Source organism: Pan troglodytes, chromosome 22 (assembly GCF_028858775.2).
Source record: "Pan troglodytes isolate AG18354 chromosome 22, NHGRI_mPanTro3-v2.0_pri, whole genome shotgun sequence".
Lineage (NCBI taxonomy): Eukaryota > Metazoa > Chordata > Mammalia > Primates > Hominidae > Pan > Pan troglodytes.
The window spans coordinates 40,539,055-40,559,481 of record NC_072420.2 but is presented as its reverse complement, the minus strand read 5'-3'; the positions used below and the strand labels follow the sequence as shown (position 1 = coordinate 40,559,481).

Sequence of the window (20,427 nt, the reverse complement as noted above, 5' to 3'; positions counted from 1 at the left end):
GCCACCCCTCAGTGCTGTGCTGCTTTCTAAGTCCTTCTTCTATAGGAAACTCCTATTGGATAAGTTGTATATAAAGAAAAACCACTCCACGCAGCCATCCCTTCTTGTTGCAAGCAAGGTGAGCTGATGTGGACACAGAAGCTTCTGAAATATCTGTAGAGTCCAGCAGAAAGCCCCTCCTCCTAGCATGTGGGAAATGGAGGTCTCGTCCTCATCATTCCATCTCTATTTCAGAGCCCCAGCTTCTTTCTTTCTTTCTCCTCACCTCCCCTCTCCTCCTCCAACCTCTGCCATCCCCTCTGTTCAGCAAATTCCATACACATTTAGACATCAAGATTCACCCGGCAGTCAACCACCCAGCATTGCAGCCCAAGTCTTGGCTCTACTGTTCTTTAGCTGGTGACCTCAAACCACTTAGTTCCCATCTCTGTGCCTCAGTGTCCTCATCTGTCAATTGGGAATAATAATGGTGCCCACTGCACGGAGTTGTTGAGAGGTTCAAAGAAGGTGACAGGTGCAGAGACAGCCTGACACTGTCGGCACACAGACCATTAGGCAAGTGTTAGCTGCTGTTACAGGTACCATTGATTGTGGTGGTGGGAGAATTCCCATCTTCCACCCCACAGTTGGTCTCTCCCTGCCTCAAACCCCTGGCTTTGTCCTAAACCCCATTTCTAAGTTTTATAGTGTTTTGCTCTTCTTCTTGTCATGTTTACATCAAAAATCACCCATCAGAGAGATAAAAGCAGGGAGGAGGCATTTTATTTCTGAAGTTGTTAATTTTATCCTAGACTTCCAAGAAAAGAATCATCCATCTGTCAAAAAGAGACAGAGAAGATAAAAGATCTTTAAAAGTAATTATTTAAGTGCCAACCAAGAGGAAATGAAAATGCATTTGGCTCGGTTATTGAGTTGAATTAGAGAATGGTGTTGTACCACCGCTAATCTGCTTCATAGATGAGAAAAAAGGAGAAGATGATTTTAGAAAAACAAACGTGCTGTCAGTTGGCCCCAGTAAAACACATTCTGTATAAACAAGTTTAGAGAAGTGACTTTGGATTTGCAAAATTGTAGCTCGTCTTCTGCCGGGGCCGCCTCCGGTCTTAGAGCCACAGATCTATACACACGGATGTTTCCCAGTTCCTACTACTTTTTGCATTTCTTTCCCTGGTGCTCTGATTAACTGCAGAGGTAGTTTGTACAACTGAGCCATGAAATGCCACCCAACGGCCAGCCCTTTCCCCACCTTGTCCCCTTCCCTTCCATGGCTTGCATTCACCAGATGACCACCTGCCCACTCACATTCTGAAAGGTATCACCGCGGGAATCATGCAAAGACACGCATCTTCGTAAGAGAATAAAACATTTGGCTTTCTCTTCTGAGCTCTAAAACCCAAAGCACTTTTCAAAGTCACAATTCAATCAGAAAGCAAACCTTTCTCTTCCTCAGGCTAATTGTAGAAGTTGCAAACTTAACCAATTTCTGCACTTACCATTCAAACCAAGAGATTAATCCTGTCAGTTCTCCAAGCAAATAATTACAGGATTAATTTGTTCCTCAGCACTGCTAAGTCCCTCACATTTCCTGAGACTAATCCTTCAGCCGAGGTCCCTTCTCACTCCTAAGTTTCCCTCTCCAGGTCGAAGCATCACTCACCTCACTCATGTTGGCTCTAACTCAACAGCTCAGTCCCGCCGCTCAGCACAGAGAACACTGCTCAGGGGTCGCTGCTCCACCGGTTCTGGCTTTTCTCTTAAAAAGAGCTGCCCGGTGGCATCATGCCTCCCTGGAGCCAATGAGATGCATTCACCTGTCTGCAAGCCTGGCCGACATCTGAGAGCACCAGGGGCCACCTAGTGGTGCAAAAGAGAACGGCACGTTAGGTCGCTGCTCCAAATTCCGCCAGGATGGAAGGAAATGCTCGATTTCTTTAAAAAGTAATACACTCCAGCCTGGGCAGCAGAACGAGACCCTGTCTCTTTAAAAAAAGAAAAGAAAAAGAAAAAAGTAAAAGCTAAAGTTTCAAAGATCATCACAGGGATGCCATTGTGCGTTTTTCAATGAGTGCAAGATTGACATGCATGGAAAATACCTTTCAAATGTCAGGGGGAAGGATTGTTTTTCTACGGGAAGAGGAGCTCTGAAAATACCTGCGTGCCCGCTCACGCACTTTCAGGTTTTCCCAGGAGCTGTGTTTCCCTTGCCCTTTATAACACAAAACTCAGCCCAAGGACTTTAATATCTCTGCTGTCTCTCCCCTATCCCATATCTGTCGCCCTGCTTGTACCCTGAGCTGGAAGGATAAGAGTAGACGGACTGGGACATGGGAATGGGTCCCCACGACTTCAACAAAGGAGGCGAGCGGCTCCAGCAGCCTTGCTGATGTGCCCTCCTCACAACCACAGTGGGGCCAGGAAGGAGCCTGGGCATTGGCCCTGGCCTGGTTGAAGGTCTCCTTGCCCTAGTCCTGTTCAGCTTTTCCGGGAAGAGATTCCATCCTTTGTTCAGTCCCAACATCGTGAGGCTCTGAAGAGTCTTCAAGGCATCAGAGTGGGCCCTCAACTGTCCCAAAAAAGCGTTGTGCAGACTGAAGGCACATTCACATCTGTTACTCTGCCAGTCCTGGTACAGGACTGAGCGGGTCTGGCGAGAAGATTGAAGCGTCTTGCCACCCGTCCCCAGCGCCCCTCGTCTCCCTGTGCAGAGCAGGCCACCAGACTCCAGCCCATCAACCCTCTCTCCTCAGCTCAGCAGCCCCACCCCTCTGACCTGGACTGCCCTCCTTACATGCCCAGGTCACCGATGCGACCACATCCTCAGGTCCACCTTGGACAGCAAGCAGAAGGCCATGCGCCCCCAAATGGGCACCGGCGAGCACAGGCTGCCCTCAGAGGCCTTGGCCAGGAGCACCAGCTGGTCAGCACCCTCGCCCACACCGTGGGAACACCAGCCAGCAAGACAGAGTCTCATACATGAGTTATTATAAAATAACCTATATTTCACAGAGCGACAGAAATGAACATTATATATATTATATAAAATATGTGTTATATTTGTTTACTTTTATATGTATATAAATTATTTATTTACATATCCTGACCACACAAATCATTTGCAAACTAATGAAGACAGCATCCTCCTTCTCTCACTCCCCTTCTCCTCCTTGCCCCCAATGCCACGCTTGGGAAGGCCCACGTGGGATGCCTTTAGGGTTGCCCAGGTGGTTAGTAGTGGGAGAGAAGGAGAAGGAGGGCAGGGTGAGGAACCGGAGCCATAGTGTCATCTGCGATGTAGGACAGGCTGACAGATTGGAAGAAGGGTGCTTGCCTATCTATGCTAGGAGACATCTGTGATTTCTCAGGGCAAAAACCACACCCTCCCCAGGGGACTCCTGCCCTGTTGGGGGCTGGAGCCCCCACAGCCTGGAGGTGTAGAAGGGGCCTCCCAGTGGCAGCCTCCATGGGGTCCCTGCTGTGGTCCTCCAGGCTGTGCAGAGGGCACGTGGAGAATCAGCCTGTGCTCTGCTGGCTGGCTCTGGAGCAGACCTGCATTTTTAACAACACAAAGACACATCAAGGGCTGCAGCAGCCTGAGGTTGGCAGCACAGCAGTTAGTGCCGAGGCTCCAAGTAGAGGGGCAGGATTGGAGGTGCAGGGCTGGGCTGAGGCTTTGCTGGGTAGACTCAGCAATTCTTTGGGACCAACCAAGGGACTATGAAGACTATTGGGGAGAGGATGGGTTATGGTCTGAGCTGATTGCCTTCCTCCAGAATTCACACATTCAAGTCCTAACCCTCAATATCTCAAAATGTGACCTTATTTGGAGATAAGGTCTTTAAAGAGGTGATTAAGTTAAAACAAGGTCACTAGGGTGGGCCCGAATCCACTAGGACTGGTGTCCTGATAAGAAGAATAGATTAGGGCACAGGCACTCACAGAGGGACAACGCTGTGAGGATACAGGGAGAAGATGGCATCTACAAGCAAAGGAGAGAGGTCTCAGAGGAACCAACCGTGCTGCCCCTTGACCTCACACTTTCAGCCTCCAGAACTGCCAGGGGATACATTTTGGTTGCTTAAGCCACACAGTCTTGGTACTTGATTCTGGTAGCCACAGGAAACGAACACAGATGCCATCACAAGCACACAGAGAAATTTCAGGGAAAGGATAGAAGTACCTTAAGGGGGATTTTTCTCAAGGCCTTGTGGTATGCAATTTCATCCTATTTATTTCCCCAGGATATCTTTAGCAAAATAACTATCTCCTGTTAATGAGTCGTGGAGTTGTCCTGTTATAGAGAACACAAAATGAATGTTCAGTATTGCTACAAAGGGAGGGTCAAGCTGCCCTGGGAAATCGGTGCTCGCCAGTGACACAAGACAGGTCTGAGTGTGCAACCCACCAGGTCTCAAATGCAAGCATGCTAGCTGTCAAGAGGCACCCCAGCCTGAACACACATGGCATCCTCTCCCATAGATGGGCCCTGGGACGACATCTCCTCCCATTGATCCTCGTGGGACAGTACTACCCCGACAAGACCAGTTACCAGATCAAGAACGCCAAAGACTACCTGGACCTCTTCATAGCATATCCAGGGACAAGGACAGTCAATGAGCAATCTTTCAACCTTTTCCTGTGGTTCCGATGAGACGTCAGGTTTGAGAAGTGCTGCTTGACACAGTGATACTCTCTCCCTTTCTACCTCCTTTTCAGGCCCGCTTGGTTGTGGTTTACTTTTACACATGTATGTCAATAGCTTCAACGTGCCCCATCATTCGACTTTTCTCAGGTTAGCCAAACACTGTTACGTGACCAACGGGGTTCTGAACCAGAAGCTTAGAACTTGGATCCTAGATGTGAGAAATCATTTTCTGTATGACCTTGGCGAAGTTGTTCCATTGCTCAGTGTCTGATTTTCTCCACTGGTAATATACAAGTATTCAAGCCTTGCATCTGCCAACCTAAGCAAAAATATCTACATGAAATATATTGAGCTGGGAAATAAATTTTGAAGGAACTTCAGAAGAATTAGATCTACAGCTTCGTATATTAGATCTTGGGGAAAACTTCAGCCTGGCTGAATTAAAATACAGACATGTGGTTCTATAATTTATGGAAATGTATATATATAATAAGGACAGATTATTTTCATCTTCTTAGAAGCATGATCCTGCCTGAAGGGGCAGGGTTGGCCCAAGCTGTCTTTGAGATTATTTATAGGGACACTATATATTAATGACCTAGGGCTTTTCATCAGACTTGCGTACCAAATGCATCATTTGTGTATAGTTTCTGGAGGTGTGGGGGACTTTGAAAAAGAACCTACCTTCTGCTTCATTTCCTCGCCTTTGCAGACATCCAAAGGCTATGTTTTAATCCAGCACAGATGAAGAAGGTGGTCATCCTCCTTGGAACGGAGACTGCACAGCCTGGCCTTGGTGGCGAGGCTCCCTTCTTCTACCTTCACTGCTTCCCAGCCCAATGCCAACTATACACTCTGGGTGTCTATATGGGGAGCCTCAGCATCCCTGGCCTGATGGGTGAACCCAGGGGCTCCTGTCTTTGACTCCTTACCTCCTTCCCTGCTGCCCTGAGCTTGAATCTTCCTGCAGACTCTAGCCTGCTGCCAACCACTGGATGTGATGTGGCCCCGAGCCAGGAGGCTATGCAGGTTCTATCCACAGATATGGACATGCAGCCTAATTATTTAAACCCCTCCTGGAAGGATGTACTTGTTGTAAGGATGCATGAATATGTGTGCTTGTTTACTCAAGCCTTGTCTCCCACCTTCTGGACTTTAAGCCTCTTGAGAGAGGGAGAGGCCAGGCCACATCACCCCGCTTATTTTTTCATTGCCATGCCTGGCATGATGCCCAGCACTGAGTCAGCACCTGAAACCACTTCTGAATAAATAAATACCCAGCGGTCACTAAGTGTGAATGTTGCTGTAGGAAAGAAAGCTCTTTTGTTCTGTGAAATTAAATTCTCTTTCCCATGCCAACAGGTAAGAATTTTCTCTTTTGAAAATGAGAAAAAAGAGTATTTTTAAAATCTGCTGTCAAATTTTAGTCCAGTTTTCTAAAATGTTAAAAAATCTTCCCACAAAACACACCTGTTTTAAACCTAGATAATTGGGTTTTACTGCCTTTCTGAAGAAAAAATAATAATTAACAGAAATATTTGGCAATGGTCTTCCAGGATTTTAGCAACTAATATTGCACAAACATCATTATGCCTCTACATCATATCCCATATCTTCTCCACACTACTGGTCACTCTTAATTAGCCACTCTATATAGTAGGTGTGTATGTTTTTTTATTTCTTGAAGTTATTGAAAACCTGGTATGCATAACTTGTATTTTCTTTCTCTCTCTCTCTCTCTCTCCTTTACCCTCTATGTCTCCCTCTAATCTGAAATAATTTGGGTTTTATTCATGCAACCTTCCATCCCATCTTCACACCTAGGTAAGGTGACTCTTCCAAAAGGCACCAGCCAACAGGAGAGAAAGGAAGAATATGGGAGACATACAGGGACAGGTAAAATCCATTCGTGATGCTCCTACGGATCTCTGTCTTGTCACATCTTCTAATTCCATGTGCTACGAACATAACTGAAGCCGCTGCTATTCTTAAGGCTTAAATTATTCCCTATGTATGGATGAAAAGGTCATTTTATAACTCATAGTTCCTTTCAGCCCAGTTAAATGTCCAAGCCTGTCCTGCTGATGAGGACTGGCTGCCTGGCCTGCAGGGCCTGCGTGTCACCTCTGCAGCCCCTCTCTTTGATGAAAAGGTCAGTGGGTGTTTGTCTTCGAAGTGCCACTGCAGCTGTGAAGGCCGCACTGTGGGCTGGCTGAAAGGACCTCTCGATTCTCAGCAGCCTGACAGCTTTCAGAATTGGGCTTGGTTGAGTCCTTAATTATTTTCCCTGTCTCCACTCTCCACACAGGTGAACTCCTCCAATTTACTTTTCAGTAATTGTTCCCAAAATTTCAGATCCATGATTCTTTCTGCAGAACCAGCCTGCTCGTCTAGAGCTACAGACCAGATCGTGTCCCTGCAAAATTCGTATGCTGAAGGCCTGCCCCCCAACACAGCTGCATGGGGAGATAGGGCCTCTAATGAGGTTTAAGGTTCAATGAGGTATATAAGTGTTGGACCCTAATCTATTATGACTGGTGTCCTTATAAGAAGAAGAGATTGAGACACAGACATGCACAGGGGGATGGCCCTGTGGAGACACAGGGAGAAAAAGCCAAGGGGAGAGATCTCAGAAGGAGCCAGCCCTGGCACCTTGACCTTGGATTTCCAGCCTCCAGAACTGTTAGAATGTAATTTTCTGTTGCTGACCCTCCCGACTGTGGTATTCTTTTAAGGCATCCTGAGGTGACTAAGACCTCTGACCAAGAGCTAAAGTTGGTTTCTGTGCTGGACTCCATAGTGGACCACCCCAATCCCCCACCCTCTGGGTACTGAAGTACTCATTGTCCCACCTGCTGAGAGTGTTGGTGATGGACCCAACTCTCAATTCTGAGCCCCTAAAGAGATTGCTGTCAGCCAAAGGGAGCTATGCAGGGGGCAGAACATATCCAAAAAAGGCCTGGCCCCCTGGTCCCAATTTGGAACAACTCTGCAGAATCTTCCATTCCATCTCCAAAGCTTGTTGTAGGATCCACGGAGGCATTGCTCTGCCTCAATCATGGCCTGAGTTCTGTCTCTGCCCCATCCTGCCCCATTCACTGCCACACAGTATCATTACAAGGCATGGCTCAGTATCGCCCTGCATTCTCATCTCCACCTTAGAGGCAGCTTCCAGGAAACTGACCTGACAGTCACATCAGGAGCAGTGGGAGGAAAGCAGACCTTGGCACAGGGCTTGGATCTGGATCACCTGCCAGCCAGCTGAAAGTGTGGACCCTCAGTGCAGCGTGCAGGTGCAGCATGGAGCCCCACTGATGTGCAGCAGTGTGCAGGTGTTAGGGCACTCACCCTGGGGAAGTGGGGTGCTATACCTGTGGAAAGCATGCACAATGTGGGAGCCATGACGTGGCTGAGTCAGATAGCCAAGAAATATGGGGGAAAGGGTAGTTATAAAGACAATGAAATCATTTAGCTGCTGCTGCGGAAATCAAGGCTATAGACAGAAATAAAGCAAGGCTGGGGGTGATTCATTAGGAACTCAAGGCTAAGTATGAAACCCAGGCCCATTTTGGAAGCTCTGGCTTATTTTATAAAAGTAAAGAAGACTCTTATTTCCTGTGGGCTGCAGGCAGAGGAACCTGAAGAAAGGCCCAAGCCTTATCATGAGCCTAGCAGAACCCCACACAAATCTAAATCCTCAGTGTCAGCAGGTGTGCTGGGCCAAGGTCAGGGCCTGATTGAAACAGAAATGGATGCTGAGTCACGGGTGGATGTGCTTGAAGATCTCAAATTCCCAGATCCCTCTGATGCCTCTGGGCTTGCAAGATTGGCCTTCTCCCTGTCGAAGGCTAGTGCCCCTGGTGCTTGAAGATGATGCAGAGTCTCTGTCTGGTAGGATAATACACACCTATCCCAAGAGAATTCTCACCTTCCCTCATGCCCAACAAACTCATGACTAAGCTAGAATCACCCATAAGCTTGTGGGGAAGAGTGCTAAGCCTGATAGTGGAGGAAAGGGCTCTCCCCAAAGGACCTGCAGGACTTGGCCAACATGTACAAAGAATGTGTAGAAGACTGGATTTGAGCATCAGATCAAGGCAGGAAGGCACTAGCAGGAGCAGGAGCAGGAGCAGGAGCAGAAAATGAAGTTGGGCAAGAGAAAGTTCATTGATACAGGAAAACTACCTGATGATACAGGACTTAACACTTTAGGAAAGACCTCAGGAGATGATACCTAAAAGCTGCTAGGGTGGCTTTTGGAACATTGAAGAAGATGGTGCCCATATTGACTGAGGCCAAAATGCCAGACCCGCCATGGCAACAAGTGGATGTGGGAACCAAGGGCCTAGAGTTGAGAGCATGCCACAGTGGATACACCATGAAAGTCTGGAAAAGTGCAATGAGGGCATTGCCTTTACCAAAGCAACAAGGAACGTGCTAATAGAGGGACCTCAAAAGTACTGAGTAACACGGTGGTGTCCATCATCTGCAGGACAGGACTGGGCATAGGGGAAGCCACTACAGAACCAGGCTCCCTGATAGCAACAGGCATGGCAAGATCTAGAAATAATAGAGGCTGGGTGGCAACAATCACCCATCAAAAGCAAGGTGGGTGCAATAATCATAAAAGGGCAGGCAGCAGGCTGGCCTTACACCAAGCTATGGTAACAGATGTTAATAGAACACAGCACCCATACCAACAAGACAGAGGGCAGCCAACAAGTAAAGCCCTCAATCTACCCTTGTGGTTCCCAAAGGAGGAGCAGGGCATTTCCTCTTCTCTCCCTGGGGAGGCACTGGCAATGTCTGGAGACATTTTTGTTGTCACAGCTGAGGGAAAATATTTTCAGTTATTACAATCTGAACTAAGAGGATGTAAATGATATCTAGTGTGTAGAGACCAGGGATGCTGCTAAATATCCTACTGATATGGTTTTGCTGTGCCCTCACCCAAATCTTATCTTGAACTGTAGTTCTCATAATTCCCACATGTCATGGGAGGTACCCAGTAGGAGGTAGTTGAATCTTGGGAGTGGTTACCCCTATGCTGTTCTCAGGATAGTGAGTGAGTTCTCATGAGATCTGATGGTTTTATAAGGGGCTTTTCCCCCTTTGCTTGGCACTCATTCTCTCTCCTGCTGCCCTGTGAAGAGGTGCCTTCACCATGATTGTAAGTTTCCTGAGGACTCCCCAGCCATGCAGAACTACGAATCAATTAAACCTCTTTTCTTTTAAAATACCCAGTCTTGGATATATTTCTTCATAGCAGTGTGAAAACGGACTAATACAGTAAATTGGTACCAGGAGTGGAGTGCTGCTATAAGGATACCTGAAAACGTGGAAGCAACTTTGGAACTGGGTAACAGGCAGAGGTTGAAAGAGTTTGAAGGGCTCAGAAGAAGATAGGAAAATGTGGGAACATTTGGAACTTCCTAGAGACTTGTTGAATGGCTTTGACCAAAATGCTGACAGTGATATGGACAATGAAGTCCAGGATGAGGGTCTCAGATGGAGATGACGAACTTGTTGGGAACTGGAGTTAAAGTAACTCTTGTCATGCTTTAGCAAAGAGACTGGCAGCAATTTACCCCTACCCTAGAGATCTGTGGAACTTTGAACTTGAGAGATGATTTAGGGTATTTGGCAGAAAAAAATTCTAAGTGGCAAAGCATTCAAGAAGAAACAAAGCATAAAAGTTTGGAAAATTTGCAGACTGGTGATGTAATAGAAAAGAAAAACCCAGTTTCTGGAGAGAAATTCAAGCTGGCTGCATTAATTTGCATACATAATTAGAAGCCAAATGTTAATTGCCAAGACAATGGGGAAGATGTCTCCAGGGCATATCAGAGACCCTCACAGCAGCCCCTCCCATCACAGGCCCAGAGGCCTAGGAGGGAAAAATGGTTTCTTGGGCTGGGTCCAGGGCCGCCCCCTGCTGTGTGCAGCCTCGAGACGTGGTGTCTTGTATACCAGTCGCTCCAGCCATGTCCAAAAGGGGCCAAGGTAGAGCTCGAGTCATTGCTTCAGAGGCACAAGCCCCCAGCCTTGGCAGCTTCCACTTGGTGTTGGTCATGCAGGTACACAGAAGACAAGAATTGAGGTTTGGGAACCTCCACCTAGATTTCAGAGGATGCATGGAAACACCTGGATGTCCAGAAAGAAATTTGCTGCAGGGGCAGAGCCCTCATGGAGAACCTCTGCTATGGCAGTGTGGAAAGGCAATGTGGGGCCAGAGCCCACACACAGAGTCCTCACGGGGCACTGCCTGGTGGAGCTATGAGAAGACAGCCACTGTCCTCCAGACCCCAGAATAGTAGATCCACCAGCAGCTTGCACTGTGCACTTGGAAAAGCTGCAGACACTCAACCCCAGTCTGTGAAAGCAACTGGGAGGAAGTTCTGTACCCCACAAAGCCACAGGAGTGGAGCTGCCCAAGGCTGTGGGAGTCCACCTCCTGCATCGATGTGACCTGGATGTGACACATGGAGTCAAAGGAGATTATTTTGGAACTTTAAACTTTAATGACTGCTCTATTGGATTTCAGTCTTGCATGGGACCTGTAGCCCCTTTGTTTTAGCCAATTTCTCCCATTTGGAACAGGTATATTTACCCAGTGCCTGTGCCCCCGTTGTATCTAGGAAGTAACTAACTTGCTTTTGATTTTACAGGCTCATAAGCAGAAGGTACCTGCCTTGTCTCAGATGAGACTTTGGACTTGGTCTTTTGGGTTAATGCTGGAATTAGTTAAGACTCTGGGGGACTGTTGGAAAGGCATCATTGTGTTTTGAAATGTAAGGACATAAGACTTGGGAGGGACCAGGGGTGGCATGGTATAGTTTGGCTGTTTCCCCACCCAAATCTTATTTTGAATTGTAGTTCCCCTAATTCCCACATGTCATGGGAAGGACCTGGTGGGAGGCAGTTGAGTCTTGGGGGCAGTTACCCCCATGCTGTTCTTGGGATAGTGAGTGAGTTCTCATGAGATCTGATGGTTTTATAAGGGGCTTTTCCCTCTTTGCTTGGCACTCATTCTCTCTCCTGCAACCCTGTGAAAAGATGCCTTCTGCCATGATTGTAAGTTTCCTGAGGCCTCCCAACTCATCCAGAACTGTGAGTCAATTAAGCCTCTTTTCTTTATAAAATACTCAGTCTTGAGTATTTCTTTATATCAGCATGAGAATGGACTAATACACCTACAGTATTCAGGACTGCCCCCGACAGCAAAGAATGATCTGGCTCAAAATGTTAATGATGCCAAGATTGAGAAAACCTGAGCTATACAAACACACCTATACAAAGATCTATAAGTCTATACAAGAAACCAAAGATGGACAATCAAGGGGCTGAGAGCTGACATCTCAATAAGAAGTCAAGATTCCTTGCTCTATTTTTAGATCTGAACCAGTTTTCAGATCCAGAAGCAATTGACAGAAAGCCAAGTCCCCAGGAGAAAGGATCTACCAACATCAAGCCTACTGTATGCAGTAGTAATTTTCCTAGTTCTTCCTCAAAAGGACCCATAGACAATTCCTTGAGTAACAGTGCACCAGGGAAGGAGAACACTCAAACATCTTGAAGATTTTTAACTGTAGAATCCAAGTGGAAAGGGGGATCCAAAGCGTTGGTCTTCCTGTTAGAGAAGGGGCATCCAGGGGTCGAGTATAGATGGGATCCTGGCACGGGTACAAAGTGGATGGACTGGAAATAGATGTATTGGACAGTTGACAGAACATCCATATTAGACTCATGGCTTGTGGCGTAAGAGTGTTCTTAGTTGGGAAGGCTAAGTAGAAGCTCTGAACTGTCCTTGCTCCAGCCAAAATAATAAATAAAATAAATAAATAAATAAATAAAATAAAGGTACATGGTATGTGGTCAGTGACCTGGAAAATACCTCCCTTCCTTTCACAGCCAGGAAGGAGGATCAGAAGGTCTGAGCCCCTGACATGGCACCAGCTTTCAAGGAGACCAGCTTTTGGTTTCAAATTGAGGTCATTAAAGTCCTTCTACCCCAGAAGAGGCAATAATCCACCTTGACTGGAATTGACACATATTCTAGTGTGCATTTCCTTTCCAGTCCACAAGCCTCTATCGATCCAAATGCAGCAGCACCACCTGAGGCTCCGTGTGTGACCCACTGATACAGGACAATGCGTAGCATCACCTGGAACACGGGCCCACTCTATGTCAACAGAGGTATGACAGAGGCATACTAGAGTGGGTATACCATGTAAATCTGGAAAAGGCAATGAGGTCATCACCTCCACCAGGGGACACCAGGGAGACTAATTTTGCAAGACTCAATAGCAAAAAGAAGGGAGCTGCAGAGAGAGAGCTGCAGAGGTCTTCAGAGCATTTCCTTGAGTCTTTGAATACCGATCTGTGCAAGAAAATTCCCTGAAGCCAAAATGAAGGAAACCATCCAAGCTCAAGAAAAAGCTCCATGAATAATTCCCAGAGGTCCCATGGAATTGGAATCAATCATCTTCCCACCAGCCAAAAAGAAGCAACCTCAAAACACTCAGGCATGGGGTAGAGGCTCCACCCGTCTTATTAGAATTAACGTAGTCTTTGACTCACCATGACAAAGCCTCAGATCAAACCTCAGCAGAATCAGACTTGTCCAAAGGTTACTTAATTGCATGCAAGAAAAGTAAGTAATCCAACACTCTTTAAGGGAATATGATAAAATTTAGTACCCCAAAATATGAAATTCACATCTGGCATCCAAAATTACTAGGCATGCAAAAAAAAAAAAAAAGGTAAAAACCACAATCCATTTATTTCATAGAGACTAAAGGCAAAGAAGATGTAATTACTAGACCCTCCCTCCTATGCCTCTGCTCTATGATCCTGGACATAGAGCAGATGCACTCCAGCCTGGGTGACAGACTAAGACCCTGTCTCTGGGGAAAAAAAAAAAAGTTTCATCATGGTTTCCCCCCTCACCTTGGATATATCAATATGGTAGAAACCATTTGTCTTTCATACTCAAAAATGGTCATTTTCCTGTATTAAGGATTATGTCAGACAATCAAACAAGACAAAAGTGTGTACATGTGTGCCTATGTTTGTGTGTTCTGGGTGGAAGCTGGAGAAAGGGGTAGATGTAAAGTAAACCCACCACAGTACACTCCCAGTGGCTACTGGGTGAAATTGTACAGCATTTAAATGGGTCACAAAAGAAGAACTATTAATAGTTACTCCTATGTAGGCTTAATGCTTTCGTCAATAAAATACTGTGAAACTATGCCAACATCTTTCCAAATGAAAGCAAAAACGATATCCAGAATTGATGTCCTGCAAAAGATTCATATCATTTCAGTTATTCCAAGACCGTAAAACATTAGCATAAAAGGTGATAAGTTCATTCCTGTTAATATGAATCCTTGCTTTAAATAATTTCAAATATTAAATCATACTGAAGAACTTATTACCAATATAATAACATTAAAAAACTCCTCAGTCTATTAAATTCAGTCAACCAAAAGTCTTCAGAAAAAATGTAATTCCCTAATTAAGCTGCCCCGAGGTGGGGACCTACAAGTCCTACTGTGTGGCAAGGTTTCCACCAGGGCGGCGCCAGGGTTACCAGCCACATGCATGAGCTGTTTCAACCAAGGCACAGCTGTGGAGAACGAAGCTGAAAAATGCATAAATGCCAGCATATATTTGGATCCCAAAAGGCAAAAGCATTTTCATCGTAAAGAGAAATTGGCCAAAAAAAAAACACCTTTATTTCTCTTCTAAAAAATAGCTTTTGCAACCACGTTCCTGTGAATTTCATCCAAAGATATTTGGGGTTACAACATTTAATTCAATGACCCTACTTTGGCCTGAATATTCCAAAAGCCAGAATGTCATCTATAGCATCATCCCTACCCAAGACATTCAGGTGTGGACAAGCTCACTGTCCACTCTGCATTAAACACATTTCCTTTAACAGTAACTGTAATGCCTTTCATATGGTCCATAGGGACATATCATTCTTTGAGGTCCTGGCATCCCTGATCTCTAGGGTCACAGAAAAAATACCTGAAACTTCATAAAAAACTAGAACTACCATAGGAGTAGGGCAGAAACATTCAAGAATACCAGTCCAGAGGACCAGAGATGGATAAATAGCTGCAGGAAGGGACTTTCACTTTGGGAGAAGGGAAGAGTTCTGTAGTGGAGAGGGAGGAGAGGCTGTGGAAGGTGAATGCACTCTTTGTGTGGAAAATTTGCATTGAGAGAACCAGGGACAAGAAGAGACTGATGGGAGAGTGGGGTCAAGACATAGAAACAAGGCTGGGTGTGGTGGTGCATGCCTGTAAATCCAGCGCTTTGGGAGGCCAAGGCAGGAGGATCATTTGAGCTCAGGAGTTTGAGACCAGCCTGGGCAACATAGTGAGACCTTATCTCTACTAAAAATTTTTAAAAATTAGCAGGGTGTGGTGCTGCACACCTGCAGTCTCAGCTACTCAGGAGGCTGAGGCAGGAGGAGCTCTTGAGCCCAGAGGTCAAGGCTGCAGTGAGCCATGATCATGCCACTGCACTCCAGCCTGGGCTATGCAGAAAGACCCTGTCTCAACCAAAAAAAAAAAGAAGAAGAAAAAAAGAAAAGAAAAGAAAAAAAGACATAGAGGAGAAGAGTCAGGGGAGATTACCCAAAAGGTCTCCCCAAGAATCACTGAGTGCAGAAGAGGGAAAGAGGCCCAGAGACAAGTTACAGAAAAGATCTTAGATTGTGAGTAAGCAAATCACGCATCAGATTAGAGGAGTTAGGAAGAGACAGCTAGGTCAGCACCTGCGAGGCAGGAGACCAGGTTGCACAGCGAGGGAGAGAAGTAAGGTAATCAGGGGCCTCAGTCTGAAGAAGAAGAGCTGCATCTTATGACGCCCTGGATCGTCTTACTAGGCATGGAGAATTCTTACGGGAGAAAGCTGGGCTGAACTAATAAGTTAATAGTGGTGGGGAGGGGATCCACGGGCCCTGGTACTGGCTGCCCAAGCCCTGGCCCAGGGACACCTGCCAGGGATGAGTCACCCATCTGTGGCTGGAGCCATCCTGTCTCTCTGGGGGATGGTTATCGTATTGTGCCAGGATAGCTCTGGGGTCACTCGCCCAGGAAGTCAGGAAACCCAGACTGTATATTCCCAAAACAGACAAAAGGGAATCTCTCTCTCTCTGGACCCAGAAGCATGGGAAACAAGGAGATAACAAAAGACTGGCTCCCTAGTCCCTGACTTCAGGAACATAGTGAGATAAGGTCTCACTATGTTGTCGAGTCTGATCTCAAACTCCTGAGCTCCTGATCCCACCATGGCTAAGATCTGTTCACCGTATCCACATGTGAAGGGGCTCTGATTTGAGGCTTCAGGTGGAGTGAGACTTCTTGCAGTGAGGAGGAACCAAAGAGGAACCAGGAACGATGATGGCACCTGGATGAAGCGGGTGGTGTGAGTCTGTCCCTCTCAGGGACCCCAGAGCTGAGTGTTAGCAATGCAAGAGCCAGAAACTTGATGGAACTGCATTGTCTTCTCCATGAGCTTATGAAAGAGAAACAAAGCCCAACACTAGTTAAAGTGGTAAGGATAGACTTTATTCAGCAGTAACTATTGCAGTAGAGAAGGGGTCTAGCATTAACTAAGCTCAACTTTGCCAAAACAACCATAAGGAGACTTTTACAGACTGGAGTGTGCTGAGGGAAAGGCAGTGCCAGGTGCTAGGCTGGACTGGTTCATGTGACCAGGACACCTGGGTTGGTTAATAGGCACTTATCCAGAGGAGAGACAAACGTCTCATGTCTTTAGGACAGGAGGTGGTGGTGCAAATAAGAGCAAGGTGCCCACCAAAGTCAGGGCCTCACCCTCGCATGGGGACAGGAGTGGAGTTATCTCCCTGAATGTTTGCATTTCAGTGAGTCAGCTCACAGGTCCTTGAGAAGACAGTTCTAGGTGGTAGAAGATTTACATCTCAAATGGGCAGAGAAAAGACTTACAATTGCAAGCTTTCTAAAGGAACTGCTCTTAAATAGGGCTCAGGGCCTATCTGCCTGCCACCAGGTGTTGGCTGGAACAAATGGTAGATCCTTCTGTCAGCAATGAGCTTTCACAAGCAGGAATTTTAGGGGCTGGAGGCATTGTCATCCCAGGGACACAGCCTTGAGCTGTTAAAAACCATGCAAGTGTTTATTTAAGTCTCTTAATGTAGGAGGCAAATAAAATCATTTGTGCTGAGAGTCTGCAGTTTTCACAAGCCAAGCTGGAGGCCTAGTTAAGACGACGGCTCAGAGGTGCCTGAGAAGAGCTTAGTCAAGGAGAATCTTGGCCCAGCTGCACTGTCTACTCCATGATTGCACCATGCCTTCCATGATGGCACCATCTTCTCCATGAGCTGCACCGTCATCTCTATGACTGCACTATGCCTTCCATGATGGCAATATCTTCTCCATGAGCTACCCCGTCATCTCCATGACTGCCCCATGCTTTCCATGATGGCACCATCCTCTCTGTGAGCTGCACCATCTCCTCCATGAGCTGCACTGTCTCTTTCATGAACTGTCTTGGTGAGATCCTAGACAAGGCATGATCGTCACTCAGTATCTAGTGCACCCATCTGAAGGAGACGTAGCAAGGCTGAATGCAGAGCTGTGCTGCTTTGGGACCTGCCTGGCAGAGAGTGGCTCAGAACCAGAGCAGGGTCTGTTCCTGCCAAGGGAAGGAGGCAGCACCTGGAGGGTCTGATTCCCTGAGCACATCCCAAGAGAGCTCCTCAGCTTGGATGCTGCTTTTCATGGTGGCAGTTGGCCATGGTGAACCTGTGGCACATGACTGGCAGGCAGCAGCTGTGGATAAGAATGAGCCAGAGCCAGAGAGGAAAGAGAGAACAGACACACGAACTCACTCATGCATGAGCCCAGGAGCCACCCTTCTGAGACTCCCAGGGATTCCTGGAGGTCTCTTGGACAGCTGTTCATTTCCAGCCCTGAGGCCAAGAGGGATGAAGTGACCAAAACCGATCATTGCAAGGGAGCATGACATTATTTTTTAAGCCCCAGGCTGCTGAATCCTGGAGTGTCTGCATCTTCATCACAGTCTAACAGCCAGAATAGATGAGGTCAAACTCCATGGGAAACAGGACAGGCCCTGCGAGCCTCCGCTGCCAGCCCTCTCTTGAGATGCAAATGTTTAGGATCCTGTTCCTTCTGGGTTGATTCCCCTTGTGATGCCATCCAGCCATTTTAGATGTCTTTTGCACATGAATTTCCTGCCAAAGCAGCAGAGATTGCAGGAAAGGATGATTTTTTTCTACAGATGGCAGAGGGGGAATGGTGTGCCCAAAGGCCCACACGGGCAGCTGGGTTCCAGACAGAGACCTCAAGGGAAGATGGAGTCCTCTGGAAAAGGAAACAAAGCTTAATTCTCCTTCCAGGGTCAGTCCTGGGGCCTCTGGGTTGTATTTAATTTTATTTGGGAAGATGGCATTTCTTTTTCGCATCTGCAATGTACACTAAGAGGATAACCTTTCCCCTGGAGAAGCTAGTGGCCCTGTTCCGTCCCCCACCAGCCAGCTACCTCCACAGCCTCAAGCTCAGCAGAACTGGGAGAAGGCGGGTGCTGAAAACCTTGGACCAGGGTGGGAATGACAGGTCGTGCCCTGGAGCAGGGGATGTATGCAGGGTGGGTAATAACAATTGTCAGTTCCTACGGAGCAGCCACTATACTCAGCACTTCTTATTCAGGAAACCAAGGCTGGCAACTGGAAAGCACTGCCCACAGCCAGGGCTGGCAGCCGGAGGCTGAGCTGCAGGTCCAGGCAGTCTGCTCCAAAGCCTCGGCTCCCCACAGTGCGATTCTGCCTGGCCAGCCTGTCTCAGCCTCTGTCATCTTTGTGTGTGTGTGTTTGCCCTTGTCCTTGGCTGCTGGCTGTTTGAACATACAGTAAGCCCCACTGAACAATGGGATGGCATTGGCACAAAAAACACAAATCAAGTGATCAATGCCCCGTGATTTGGCTCCAGGGCTAGACCTGATGGCCCCTTGGCATTAAAGAAAGATCACACGATAAAAGTTTCCACTGCCAAGTATGTTGTTTCAGTTTCTAAAGCATGTTCGCAAGCCTTACAACACCTCATCCCATCATGATTTGGTCATAATTAGCCCCATTTTTAAATACAAAATGAGCTGAGGTTTAGTGGACTGTGTATTGATTTCTCATTGCTGCTGTAACAATTCACTGCAAACTTCGTGCCTTAAAACAACACAAATCCCGTATCTCTTAGTTCCAGATGTCAGCAGCCTAAAATGTGTCAGGGGGACTGCATTCCTCGTGGAGGCTGCAGGAGAGAATCTATGTCCCTGGTCTTTCCTGGGTTTGTGCCCGGTGTCACTCCCACATCTGCCTCGGCTGTCTCATACCCTTCTCTCACCCTCCTGTCCCCTCTTCCACCTTAAGGACCCTTGTAACTACAGTGGGCCCACCGAGATAATTCAGAAAATCTTCTCATCACAAAATCCCTAACTTAATCATGCCTCCAGAGTCCCTTTTCACCATGTAAGGCCCCACATCCTCAGGTTCCAGTGATCAGCACATGGACACGTGTGGGGAGCACAGTGCCCAAGCCCCACAACTCAGAAATGAAAGAGTGAGGCTACCATAGCAGCCGCTAAAAGGCCTGGTGCTTGAGAGATGGTCTTTGCATAGACATGGATGTATCGGGGTGTCTGGGCACACAGAGCCGCCAGCACAGACTACTTCCCAACCAATCCATTCCCCTGCCTTCCAACTCTCTCTCTCTCTCACACACACACACACACACACACGCCCCCCCCCACACACACACACACACGCCCCACATACATACACACACACAGGCACACACATACAGGCACACACACATACACTGCCAACATGAGGCTTTGGACCACAAGAAATCTGACTCTACTGAACAAGCCCTTCCCTCGGCCCCCAGAGGTGTGAGCAAATGACTGAATGAATGAAGTGGATTGAGATATGAAGAGCTGAGACCAAGACCCGACGTACAGCAGGGCTCTGCAGGGGCCGGGCTATGGTTGCCAAGCACTCCGAATCTGACTATGGATGATTCACCTTGAAAGTCAACTCTGGCAAAGACATTTCAGGAAATTCTCAAATCTCAAAGAATTTTCCTACTTCTTTGAGGAGTTGAGCATCTGGTTCTCATTGTGCAACAGACTCAGTCCATTTGTTTCCTCATAAATTAAGTGTATTACTTTTTCAAGACGATGGGATCTAATACTTACAATTATAAAAATAAAAGAAGAGTAGAGTAAATGTCTGATGCTGTCATGATTCCTTTCAGCATCAGAAGATAAATTTTTTCATGTATAATTTTATTAGTCGATGCTGAAACCATTATTTCCAAGTGTTCAGTGACTTTTCCAAAGATAAAGCCTTGGAGATAATTAAGCTGGAATATTTAAGCTATGATGATCTGCATACAAGGAAAATAGCTGCTCTTCTTGCCCAAGAAAAATACACAAAATTGACAAGCATTCATAGGTAATAGTTATCTGATACATAACTATTAAGTAAGAAAGCACCCAGGTTCTTACTTCAAAATGAAGTTCAGTTCTGATGATGCATTTCCATTTTATTAAAACTAGCTGCACAACAAACAGGTAAATATTGTTTGCATTTCAAGACAAATGACAAGACCAATTTCAAAAAAGGGTTGCAAGAAAAAAATCGTAAAATTTGGGAAACCAGGAAATTGTCTGATTGAACTTGTTTTAAATGATGATAGCTTTCAGATTCACAG

The 20,427-nt window shown here is 46.7% G+C and overlaps 1 protein-coding gene across 1 annotated transcript in view; it reads right to left on the bottom strand.

Annotated features, from left to right (window-relative positions):
* The window catches only part of PCP4 (Purkinje cell protein 4), a 61,706-nt gene extending 59,956 nt beyond the window's left edge, over positions 1 to 1,750 (bottom strand). Inside the window, exon 1 of the mRNA XM_531603.7 lies at positions 1,658 to 1,750. Within this exon, the coding sequence (XP_531603.2) occupies positions 1,658 to 1,666 (9 nt within the window). The 5' untranslated portion in view covers positions 1,667 to 1,750. The remainder of the gene's footprint in view (positions 1 to 1,657) is intronic.
* Positions 1,751 to 20,427: the final 18,677 nt, after the last annotated feature.